The sequence below is a fragment of the Linepithema humile genome, chromosome 1, assembly GCF_040581485.1.
Source record: "Linepithema humile isolate Giens D197 chromosome 1, Lhum_UNIL_v1.0, whole genome shotgun sequence".
NCBI lineage: Eukaryota > Metazoa > Arthropoda > Insecta > Hymenoptera > Formicidae > Linepithema > Linepithema humile.
In genome coordinates, this window is record NC_090128.1 from 30,105,024 (window position 1) to 30,118,334 (window position 13,311).

The 13,311-nt window shown below is 32.9% G+C and overlaps 1 protein-coding gene across 1 annotated transcript; it reads left to right on the forward strand.

Moving 5' to 3' along the window:
- The first annotated feature begins 3,975 nt into the window (after positions 1-3,975).
- LOC136998916 (uncharacterized) lies at positions 3,976-13,207 on the forward strand. Its single transcript, XM_067352298.1, has 6 exons — positions 3,976-5,272; positions 5,701-9,491; positions 9,591-9,780; positions 9,910-10,065; positions 10,164-10,323; positions 12,850-13,207. The coding sequence occupies exon 1, from the start codon at positions 4,368-4,370 to the stop codon at positions 5,268-5,270; it is 903 nt and encodes a 300-aa protein (XP_067208399.1). The 5' UTR covers positions 3,976-4,367; the 3' UTR covers positions 5,271-5,272; positions 5,701-9,491; positions 9,591-9,780; positions 9,910-10,065; positions 10,164-10,323; positions 12,850-13,207.
- Positions 13,208-13,311: the final 104 nt, after the last annotated feature.

Consider the following 13,311-nt stretch of genomic DNA (forward strand, 5'->3'; position numbering starts at 1 on the left):
GCATAATACTGTGCATTTCGACTATATACACACAAATGTCTTATTTTAATTATTACGAAGATAATGAGTTCAACGAATTATTAACTATTTTACGACACAGTAACTTGCAGTAATTAATGTATCATGCTTTCATTTTGCAAGGCAAAGTGGAACTTTGTTGAAAAGTTTTTAGAAATTCCCACAGTTAATGTATTTTAATTGATTGTTATGTGATATTTCAAGTAATTACTCTTCGAAAGTTTTATGTTAAAAGAAAGATATTATTATTACTAATTGTAAATCTCTTACTACTACATGAGATAACTCAGTTTAGCGCCAAGATACACCTACTTTTGTGTCTTCCGGTTAAATTTATTCTAGTTGAGGCGTAATTTTGTGCTTCGTGCTCAAACGTGCATACACGCATCTCACGGAGGTCTCGCTAATTTGTACCGAGATAATGTCAGCATGTACGCTCCACACTCCTACCATTGATGATGCGTGTATTCGCCGGTACTATTATTAATACAAAGTAGACAGCGATGCGTACACAACCCGGCACAGAGTCCGCTCTTGCTTTGAAACGTGCGAGGATCGTTTCAACGCGAAATAACGCATTTCTGTCGTCGCGAAATTATGCGCAACATTAGCGAATAATTTCATCAGCGTCACTTTATTTCAATAATTGCATAATTTCATGAGATAGTGAACACCAAATGTCGAGACAGTTGTTAAAAATTAACGGAGATTATTATTTAATGAAGCGCGCAACTTTTCGTTATTGAATAATCTACGTTTTCGGAAGTTTTCATCGAGCAAACAACTATTAAAAAATTTCATAAAAACTCTAAAAAGTTCCAAAGATATTAAAATTCAAAAATTAACATTACACAATATTTTATCTTTCGTTGAACCAAATATTTAAAGAGGCGAGGATCCCAAAATGTCCATGCAAAAGAATCAAAACTTTTACTAGAGTTTACTTACAATTAGATTACAAAACATTTTTATCTTAGCCATTGCATGCGCTTTTTTGTTGTAAAGTGCTTAAGTTATTGATAAGTATTTTGCTCAATCTTTTTAAATTTATAATTGCATTATAAGTAAAGTTATATAAAATAATATCTTCGTCAAAATACTTATGTGCGCTACTGCATTACGAAGATCCCAGTATCCATCGATGTGACCCAATCTTCGATACGCAATGACTCGCAGTTTAATATCCCGCCCGAGTATTTTTCTTGTTCCGAGTATAAGCGGCGCGTTTGCTGACCGGAAATATTGTCCCTCTTATTAAGATGACGTCAGGATTGGAAACGGGCAGCTCTTTCGGTTGACGGATGTGCAAATCGCGTGCGGCGCCTGCGTAAATCGCATTCTCAGTACAAGAGGGGCATAAGCGAGCGGAAATCGCGTGTCACGGCAAAACGCTCTGCTTTATTCGAGCTCGCTCAGCTCTTCATAAATTTTGATTTTTCTCCGATACGTTGTATTGCTTCATTAATCCCTTGACGCGATCATCATAACGCCGGCAAATACGCTGCAAATTCACTCTTTCTGTATTGTCTAAATCGCTCGAATTCGCGCTTTTACGCCGCCAGAAAGAAATTAGTGCTGAATCTTTGAATTTTTCCTACGAATAAACTATTGATTTTATCTATAAATGAATAAACTCGCCCGTGTTAGTCTACGATTTGATTGAACTATAGTTTAAATGTGATAGACTTTGCAAAAATCCATATCCGCCAGATCTCTACAATATTTCAAATCGCTGGAAAATTACTATCACGTTCAAAAAATTAAAAGGGGTTGGTGGTCGGAGCAAATCAGTTTACCGGGAGCTTTTACTGGCGCTTTTATCGTAAGCGGCAGATGAAAATTGAACTAACCGTAAAATTCGCACGAGGACAAATGGATCTGCCGCGCTGTGTAGGTCCCCGCATGTCGTCGTACATTTATGAATGTGTCCTTCGATTCTTATAATCTTTAGCTACTTAAGCTTACGATCTTTTAAATTTTGAATATTCAGTATTCCATATAAATTGTTGTTAAATTTCATTACAATTTTATTTTCGTCACAAGTCAATTTTTACACCCGCAAAGCTGCTACATAATTTGCAAAATCTTAACTTCCTTGACCCTACATACTTTCAGACTATTAGACTGTTCATTTTCCGAATCTTAAGATTCGTTAACCCTTATCTATTCAATTCACATTCTCATACAGTCGTGTTTGATTATGTGTTGTTTGTCGATAAACTCAACTTTCCGTAAATAATCCCTGAATGATGCTTTGGTGCATCGCACGATCGGGTGATTGATGCAACGCCAAATGAGCCTACTCTTAAATAATTGAGACGCTTCATTTGAATAATTGATTGATGGTAATTGCAAGAACGACATTGTTCGTACTGCACCGCCAGCGGTCGACACACTAGCGCGTCCGCCAGTTTAATAATTTATTGTCGTTAATAATTGGCGAATAATTAGTGTGCCGTGCTGACGTAATGTTTATTCATGGAGCATCGTGTCGAAGGTAAAATTTAACGGGCAGAAACGAATGGGTGCTCCTCTTTTTGATCGACGACTCGTTCGTGACGATGCGGAATATCGATGACGATCCGCGGATATCGATTCTCTCGAAGGTCTCACGCTTAGAATAGACATGACAAAGTCTACCTTATATATTTAATTTCAGTTTATTTAAATTTAACTCATTAATATTTTCTTCACAAATTATACAGCAGGATTAAAAGCTACATAGTTTAAATTATTGAATAAAAATTTTAAAATTTGTGTAAACTCTTAAGAAATTATTTCTTTGAGATATTTAACGCTTTAAAGGGGAACAGCACTCTTGAGGCTTCAAAAAATGGAAAAAAAATTTTTTTTGCTTAAATTTATAGTTTATAGTCTTAAAAATAATATGTACAAAGTTTTATGTTGATACCTTAACGGGAAAAGTCTGTTAGAGCCGATGTTTTGCGAAGCGGAACCTGCCACTAACCTGCTCCGAGCGGCGCGCCGCCGCGCTGCCGCGCAACAAATAGCGTTTTCGATTATACAGGATTTGAACGACCCAGGGTTGGTTAATGACGTCATTGCAACCTCTCCACCAATGAAAGACTTGCATTTATAGTAAAATAGTGATTGATCAACCCTGGGTCGTTCAAATCCTGTATAATCAAAAACGCTAAAAGATTCGCAAGTAAAAGGGACCAAAGAATTAGGTTCTGGCAAATAACTATAGATGATGCCACTTGTATTATACTAGTATATAGCTTATGCCCTATCTACATCGAAGGATGATCCTACTTGTGGCTCATCCGAGCGAGTAATGTAGACGCATTGAAACACATTGAAAATCATACTGAAGACAAAAGTGATCAGATGAGCCACAAGCAGGATCATCCTTCGGTGTAGATAGGGCATTAGGTAGCATAAGTTTTAATGGTTACATAACGTCATTAGTATTGCTTTGAAAACCACGTGCAGCGCAGTGTTCTCATGTTTGTGAGTAATTTTGACGAGTTTCTGCAATTATGGAGCGTAAAAAGAAAGTGTACAGTACTAAAAAGGATCTCGAGGTATATCTGGACGACCTAGCAGAAGCAACATTAAAAATAGGAAGCCAATGAATCGTTATTCCATGGAAAAGGAATCGGAGAGCGTAAGCACCTCAGCCAAGAAGCTAAAAACGTCGGAAAATAACTATGACATACCAGTGCATTCCACATTTGGCTATCGTTTTATTGACTTTGTGACAGTTTTTACAACAATTTCTCAATTGGTAATGTGCAAAACATGTGGTTCAGATGTCAGTTTTATGGAAGCAAGTAATCGAGGATTAGGATATAAAATAATTGTGCAATGTAATAAATGCTCACCAAGGACGATTAATGCTGTTCCAGTTATAGCAAATCAGGTGTATGAAATTAATCGTCGTATTATATTTACTATGAGATTACTTGGTATCGGTTTACAAGGCGTAATAAAGTTCTGCGCTTTCATGGATCTATCTCGACCGATCTTTCAATTCTTTTGACAAAATTGTTCAAAGCATTTCCATCGCTACTACAACTGTTCGTGAAATATCAATAAAAAATGCAGCTATTGAAGAAAAAAGAATTTACGAGGAAAATAGACAGACCGATGATATTACAGTATCCGATGATGGGTCATGGCACAAGAGAGGATTTTCTTCTTTGTACGGCATCGCTACACTAATCGGATGCAACACGAGTAAAGTCGTGGATGCAATAGTAAAATCAAAATATTGCAAAAGTTGCGAGTTCTGGCAAAATCAAGAAAGAACTGCTGAGTATGAAGAGTGGGCACAATCTCATGTAAATGAATGCAACATAAATTACGAAGGCTCGTCCGGTAAAATGGAAGTCGATGCGATCGTGGAAATGTTTTCGCGCTCCGAAGAATTACATGGCATTAAATACTCCAATTACATAGGCGACGGAGATAGTAAAACTTTTAAGGGTATAGTAGATTCAAACTCTTATAAAGATCTTACTGTACGTAAAAAAGAGTGCATCGACCACGTGCAAAAGCGTATGGGCAAGCAGTTTCGAGATTTAAAAAAAACAACTAAAGGTTTAGACGGAAAGGGCAAATTGACGGCATCATTGATTGATGAATTGACTATTTATTATGGTTTGGCTATTAGAAGGAACCACGATTCTGTACAAAAAATGAGAGATGCAATTTGGGCGACGTTGTACCACAAGATTTCAACTGACAAAAACTCGCAGCACGATAATTGTCCCCAAGGTGCAGATTCTTGGTGCTCATGGCAAAAGGCTAAAGCTGCAAGTAAACTCCACGAGTATACGTATAAAGAACCTTTGAGCGATATTGTATATCAGGCTATAAAACCAATATACGAAAATTTAAGTACTGACGATCTGTTGACACGTTGCTTAGGAGGATATACTCAAAATAACAACGAAAGTTTGAATGCTCTTGTATGGTCGATCGCGCCAAAAAGAAACTCTGCTGGCAAAATAATAACAGATATAGCTACAGACGTGGCTATATGTTCCTTCAATGATGGTTATACAAGTTTAATGCAAATTATGCAGGTGATGAACATCATTGTAGGAACTAATTGTAACAATTATTGTGTGGAAGCAGATGAGCATCGTATCAAGAAGGCCAAACACTCGCTGACAGATGCCGCAAAAGAGGCTCGAAAGGATTTAAAACATGCTAGAAAAAAATCTGACGAAGCTGACGAGGAAGCTGAAGGACAGCTTTATGGCGCAGGAATTGCAGATTAAAGGTATAATTTTGATTTTTAATTTTATTGACAAAAAATCAATACTAAAAACTTTAAACGCGTTTTCTTCAAAACTACATTTTCAAAGTCGGTGTACACGATAACTTTTACAATTCTTAATCGATTCACTTGAAATTTACACAGATTACTCTAGAATGCTAAATTTATGCTACTCAAATATTTATACCTTAATCTGTCTTTCCTTTTGTTTTAATATAAATTGAAGGTGTCTTTTCTTTTAAGACAAAGTGAAAGACAGACTTGCTACGACATCTATGATCATCCGCATTTTAGTGCGTTTTGGAGACATATTAAAAAAGTTGCGTATCTTTTTGTACATCTCTGAGATACATTTCATATAAATAGAACTTGGATAAAAGATTTAAATATTTTATATATTTTAACTGTTTCAATAATTCAAAACAAAAAAGATGAACATCAAATTTGGAGCAACATCTCGTCCAAATCTCAACGGTTTGAATCCCAACAGTTCGAACATAAGCAGTGGTCAATCTATAATGTCAACGCATATAATAGAATATAATAAATAAATAATAAATTACTTATCTTAAAGTTCTATCCATGTTTAATGTCCCCTTGGACTTCCTTCTTCTCCATCGATCATTGCTCCTTATAAAACACTTAACAGAACAATTATGATCGCGCGACATGTTGTGCGACACTAATCAATATTAATTGTTTTTCCAAGGCGAATTTTGTCATATCGTGACGAAGAAGAAATTCGAGAAACACACGAATCGCAGAAAATTATGACCAGTTTGATACTCACTGCGTCGAAAGCAGACAATGATGGTGCAGGGAAATCGAAAATTGCCTAGCTAATTTTGCGTGTTATCTGCTGCGACTATGTTAAACATAAAATGGCGCAAATAATAGTATACGTACATCATGACGTTATAAAAAAAGCAATTACCGATATTTGCGTTTAAGTATTTTGGTACTAGCTCGTAACGTCGATGGATGTTTTATGTTTTTATAATCTAAGACGCGACGTACGCGCGCTGCGCGTTCTCACCTTCCTGCTTTATCATTCACACGACACTCAAGCGAAAAAAACAGTGAAGAGAATTGTTCCGTATTTTTACTTCTCATATCGCAATCATGACAAATATTATAAAATTGTTTTCTACAAATACAAATAGTTTACTGTAAAAAATTGCCTAAAAATTCAGACATATTTTTGTCTGAATTTTCAAATCTGAGTGCCTGAAAGTAATTTCAGACAATCTGTCTTAATTATCAGAGTAGTTTCTCTAAAAATTCAGAATAGTGGCGCGTCTGTCCTAAATATTTAGAATTGATATCCAAAAAATTAGACAACATATTTGAAAGCAGCAACTGTTGACAGTTACAAAGTTTTAGTTAATCATCTTAAAAAGCATATGATTAATGGATTAGAAGTAACTTGCCCTTACAATACTTGCAACAAGAAGTATGAGAGTAAATTTATTTTCAGGACATTTAACGAAATATCATAAATGTCAGATTTTAGTTCCAACTACATCAGTTGACATAAACATTGACGATGGGTTAGAAGTAAATTCTGAAAACACAGATCATAGAGAGAAAGATGAAGATTTCACAAGACCCAAAAATACTAGCAATAAGGATGATAATGATGAAGATGATGATAATCGCGATTCACTCATTAACGCTTTGGCTACCTTCTATCTCAAACTTGAATGTGAATACTTTATTCCGGAAAGTACTATTCAATATATTGTTGAAGAGCTAAAGACTTTAACTGTATATGAGCAGGAAAGGGTTAAAAGGAGATTAAAAAGGCATTTGCAAGAGGAAGGCATATCTTTCTCACAGGTGAATAAAATTCTAAAAGATTTATTTTTTAGATAATTCATGCTCTACTAACTTTAAAGAACTGCAAACTATTTACTCGCGAAAAGAGTTTCACAAGTCACATTTTCATTTTGTGTGGCTTAAAAAGAAGCCCCTATCAAAAGGTGAATTCTTCCATTTTGTGTCTATTTCAGAGACTTTAGGCATTATTTCATGATAAGTCTCTACATTTCAATATCAGTGCACCTGTACAATATAAGGATGGTCTGTTTAAAGACTTTACAGATGGCAGTGCTTTCAGAACTAGTAACACAAAAAAAAAATAAACTCTGAACGTCTGAACTAGTGTAGCAGTTCAGCAATAAAAAGATAGACCTAATAACAGATGGATAGAAATTCAAATTTAAGTGTCCAAATATTTAGACATTTAAAACAGATATATTTAGACTATTAACTAGAAATTAAGACAAAAATAATTGAATATATAGACGAGATCAAAAAATATTTATACAACTGATTAGAAATTCAGACAAAAGTGTCTAAATGGTCAGATATTAAAATTAGAAATATTCAGACAACTGACTAGAAATTCTGACAAAAGTGTCTGAATATTCAAGCATTGAGATCAGAAATATTCAGACAACTGTGGCTAGAAATTCAGACAACTGTAGCCAGAAATTCAGACAATTGTGGCTAGAAATTCAGACAACTGTGGCTAGAAATCAGACAATATTCTGTCCGAAAATTCAGACAACGTGACTGTAAGAAAATTTCAAACACTTTCGTCTGAATTGTCAGTCAGTAATTTTTTACAGTTATCGATTTATTGTTCGCATGATTAATTAATTGCCGCAATTAATTAGCATCTCAAAACTTTTTATTCCATACAAAAATATATATATATCTTCAATTATAACTAGTACATTTTATTCGTTTATTATGAGATAAAACATTTTAAATACTTTGAAACGCAGATATTGCCTTATTTTTTATATCCGGAAAGCGTGGAAAAGTTTATAAAAATATTTTATCTTTAGTGTGATTGCGCAATGGGTAGCATGCAAAATTCAATTATGCAATTTTCGATTTTTGCCTTTGTTTTCAACGCAGTGAGTGTCAAACAAATAATAACTCCGTGCAATTTCATGCTTTTATGAGTTTTTTTTTTTATGATGTGACAAAATTCGCGTCAGATAATCAATTAATATTACGCAAAATATTGCGCGATTGTAATTGTTCTCGCGAACACTAAAAAATTACTGACTGACTATTCAGACAAAAATGTTTTCTTACAGTCACATTGTCTGAATTTTTAGCCACAGTTATCTAAATTTCTAGCCACAGTTGTCTAAATTTCTGGCCACAGTTGTCCGAATTTTCAGTCACAGTTGTTTGAATATTTCTGATCTCAATGCCTGAATATTCAGACACTTTTGTCTGAATTTCTAGAAAAACATAAACATGGCTCACTTAAACATGGCTCCACCACTAACTTAACAGAAAGTGTTAAGTGAAAAAGTAATTTATTTTATAAACATTGTAACGTTGCCGTTTCTTGGGCCCGAAGAACGGGCGGAACGCAGCAACCAAAATCTTCTATCCCGTAAATAGAGTGCTACCGAGCGCCGAAATTTTCCCGGGTGGTCAATAAAAAATTGTAGGAATTTATGATTAATTCGCGTAATTTTTAATATTATGTTGGCACTTCATCGCACGGAAGCGAGCTATATGGAAGATCAAATAGCGACAAGGTCACAGCAGAGCGAGGCAGAGGACATGTAAGCAGCGATAGAACATTCGGCAAAACAACGGCTGATTCCGGGTCTGGACGGAGCAAAGGGATGTTGAAATAAACGGGCGTAGGAAGGAACCCGCCAGAGGATCAAGGCAGGGTCGAGGATCCGAACGAGCCAAAGTCGGAGAGCAGGAGCCTCGGGAGAGTCCCGACTGCACCGGCCGCCGGGAGAAACAGTTGGATTTGGCAGCAAACCCCGATAGCTTACGTAGACTCGGGACATCGTAGGGCAGAGGGTGAATGAGACCCTTATAGTCGATTCTGGATTTTGCGTCAGCGTACAGCACGCTAATTGGTCACGCAACCAGCGTCGCGTGTGCGGTCACCACTGAAATATAATATAAGTGGAACGCGCACGACCTCTCTACGATGTGTCCGCGAAAGAGAGCACCACAACAAGGATTTCTGTCTTTGTTTCGTTGACGCTTATTGGTTGAAATTTATGTGAGTATAGTCTAAGACAAAAGAACAAGAAAAGTGTTGAAAAGCAGTTTATCCATTAATATTATTTGTGAAGTGTTAATACTTAAATTAAAAAATGGTTTTTAATTGTTGTGTGAAAGGGTGTAAAACTGTTTGGAGTCCAATTAGAGATGTGTCTTTCTTCAGGTAAATACAATAGCCAATTTATACATTTTTTAACCTATAATGCTATATACTTCTAAATACTTAATGATAAAAATGATCAAAAAAAACTATTTTTTTAAGCTTTCCACTGAAAGATCAAGAATTATTTAAAAAGTGGCAAGCTGTTATACAAACAAATAATAACATATCAAAAAATTCACGGATCTGCAGCAATCACTTCAATACGTCTTCATATCGTTTGATTTCTGGCAAAAGATTATTGAATAAAAATGCTGTCCCTTCAATATTCGACTATGATATTTCTGAAAATGTAAGTAATAAATTAATAATATATTGAGAGAAAGAGAGAAAGAGAGAGAGAGAGAGAGAGAGAGAGAGAGAGAGAGAGAATTGTGTATTTTAAATAAACCATAAAAATATTGATATATTTTTAATACAGATTCAATTTCAATCGTATGATGTTGAAACACCTTCTTGTTCTATGGAAATTAAAGAGCAAATAAGTTCAAAATCTTCAGATCTTTCAAATGTGGAAAGTCATCCATTTTCAGTTGATGAAAGGATTCAATGCCAAAGTCCTCCACCTAAAATATGTGTTAGTATTTGAATTTTTTAAATAATTATACACACTTTTATAAATAATTATATACACATAATTAGCTTTCAATTATTTTAAAATATTCTTTATTTTAGAGAAATAATGCAAGCACTCAAACTTCTCCTCGGCGTGTACTTTTATCTATAAAAGAACAACAACTAAGAAGAAAGCTCACTATTTGTCAACGTCAAAATCGTCGTCAGAAACAAAAGCTCACAACTGTTATGCAACTGCTAAAACAACTTAAGAAAGAAGGTATTCAAACTTCCGATACACTTGAAGACATTCTACTCAAGAAATTTTCTGGATTTAATTTGGATCTGTTTAAAAACTATATAAATAACGCTGCAACTTCAAAAAATACGAGAAAATATTCAGAAAAAATGAAAGAATTCGCTTCGACATTATATTTTTATTCGCCGAAAGCGTATAATTTTGTGCGACAGAAGTTAGAATATTTACCTCATGAAGCAACTTTGAGAAGATGGATAGGTGATTTATCATGTAAGGCGGGTTTCATAACAGAAGTATTTGATTTTTTAAAAAACGAGCGTTACCGTTTAGATTATATTAATAATGTAGCTTTAATTTTCGATGCAATGTCTATTCGTGCCCAGGAAATGGTGGATAATAAAGAAAATACGGTGAAAGGTTACGTAGACTATGGACAAGAAGCAGAAAAATTTAATTTAGAATTTGATCCTTCAAAATTGGCATCAGAAGTGTTAGCTTTTCAAATTGTTTCCTATACAACAAGTTTCAAAATTCCAATTGCTCATTTTTTTATAAAAGGTATAACTGCTGACAACCAAAGTAAATTAATAAATGCTGCAATTCAAAAGCTTTACGATATAAATATAATTGTTAGGTCTATAACATGCGATGGAACACAAACAAATTTTTCTTCTTTAGAGCTACTAGGCTGTGATTTTAATATTAATCAAATGAAGACTGCGTTTAAACATCCTAGTCATAGTTCTGATATTTATATTATAATGGATCCATGTCATATGTTAAAACTTTGTCGAAATACTTTTCATGATATGATTATAAAATCATCCGATGGAATAGTTGATTTTAACTATGTGCGAAAGCTACATGACGTACAAACAAAGGAAAGATTTAAATTTGCTAACAAATTATCAGCGACACACATCAAATATAAAAACAAAAAAATGAAAGTTTCCTTAGCTAGTCAAACTATTAGCAGTGGTGTTGCTGATGGAATCGAATTTTTACGAGCTTGTGGATTAAGAGAATTTAATAACAGTGAAGCAACGTGCAAATTTATAAGAGTGTTTGATCGGATTTTTGATATAATGAATAGCAGGAATGCTTACGGTACTTCTTATAAATCGCCACTTTCTATGTCTAATTTTAAATATTGGAATCAAATTTTTTTAGATTCAGAAAATTATATTCAACAGTTAACCATAGGAGAACAAAATTTATTGAAACATAAAAGAAAAACTTTTGCTTTGGGTTTTATAATTAATTTTGAAAGTTTCAGAAACTTAACAATTGATCTTCTTACTAAACTTGACAATCCTTTAAAGTACTTTCTCACTTATAAATGTTCCCAAGACCATATAGAATTATATTTCTGTTGTCTTCGATCTCGCGGAGGGTTTAACAATAATCCTAATGTTTTACAAATATTGTGGGCAGTACGACGACTTCTTTATCGCAATTCGATAAAGCCAAGTATTAATGCAAACTGTTTATCGGATGATTTTGAAATGTCATCAATATTAGAATTTCGCTCAAAGAAACGAACCATTAATGATTTGTATGATGAAAAGAAAAATGAAGAAAAACAGGAAAATGAACAATTTGACCAATTAATGGCATCCTTAGAAAATCAAGAATTATCGTTTTTCCAAAAAAATATTCTGTATTATATTGCAGGATATATAATACGAAAGTTTATTAAAAAATGTACTTGTTTTCACTGTTATCAAATTGTGACAAAATTAAATATTATCAAACATCATAACTATAATAAAATTGATTTTACATGTTATTCTGCATTTCTATCATTCGTTGACAGAGGTAAATTAATAGAGCCATCAAAAGCAGTTTTTGATATTGTTCAATTTTGCGAAAAAGTCTTTAAAGCAGAGATCACGATTGGTTTCTATGGAAATATTAATTTAAAAGACAGAATAACTTCTGCAGCTATTACATATTTTTTACCTTTGATGAAATCGCTTTTTAAACCAGAACATCCTGTTGTACAGACTGTCAATGTGTGTCAAGCGTCACATGAAATAAACATTATTAAGTTTGTAATTGATTCTTATCTTAGAACAAGGCTTTGTGCTTATACGAAACAAAACACATTAGAATATCTCGGCGAAAAAGCGACAATGCGTACTAAATTAAGTAAAACTATTTTATTTTATCATATTTAAAGAAAGATATGTTTGAGTATATTTTGTTTTCACTGCATATATTTTATAAGATATGTTTATGTTTTATATATTGATATAAGATATGCATGTGTTTTATATAACTGTAATGTTTCTTTTCATTCTTTATATAAGAATTATATATTATTACTTATATATATCTTATATTTTCGTTACTTTGTTACACATTTATTTCATATTTTGCTTTCCTTTTTTGCATTTGGTATAATTCTTTTAATCCTTTATTCTTTTACTTCTCTTCCTTTATTTAAATGTAATATATATATAAAGCATCATTAATCTTTTAATATTTTTATAGAACAAATTTTATTATTAATCACAATTATTAATATTTTATTAATTTTTTCAGATCAAAATATAATTTGTGGCTTCATGGTACCATCAAGTTAAGCCATACTATTTGAATCTTTTTCGTATGCTGCAACAAGGTATAATGATAAAAAGCAAAAATTGTATATATTTTCTCTATATTCACACACATATGTATAATAAATAAATAAATAGAATTATAATAGAAATATAGTAGAATTAATATAATAGAAATATAATAGAATAAATAGAATAAAAATAGAAATAGAAATATTAGAATTAACTTATTTGTCAATTTTTAACATTTTAAACTTGTGTTAAACGTGTGATTAATATTAAAACTATTTTACTTGGAATAAGGCAAATAAAATGTAAGAATAATAAAAAATATTATTTTATATACTATTTATATTTTAAATTACATATTTTATAAATCTTTAATTTTGTTTAATTTGCATAAATATTTTATTAATTTATATGTATATTCATATATTAATTAAAA

Excerpts from the sequence above, each read along its gene's own strand:
- LOC136998916 (XM_067352298.1), top strand. The coding sequence starts at position 4,368 with ATGGAAGTCGATGCGATCGTGGAAATGTTTTCGCGCTCCGAAGAATTA.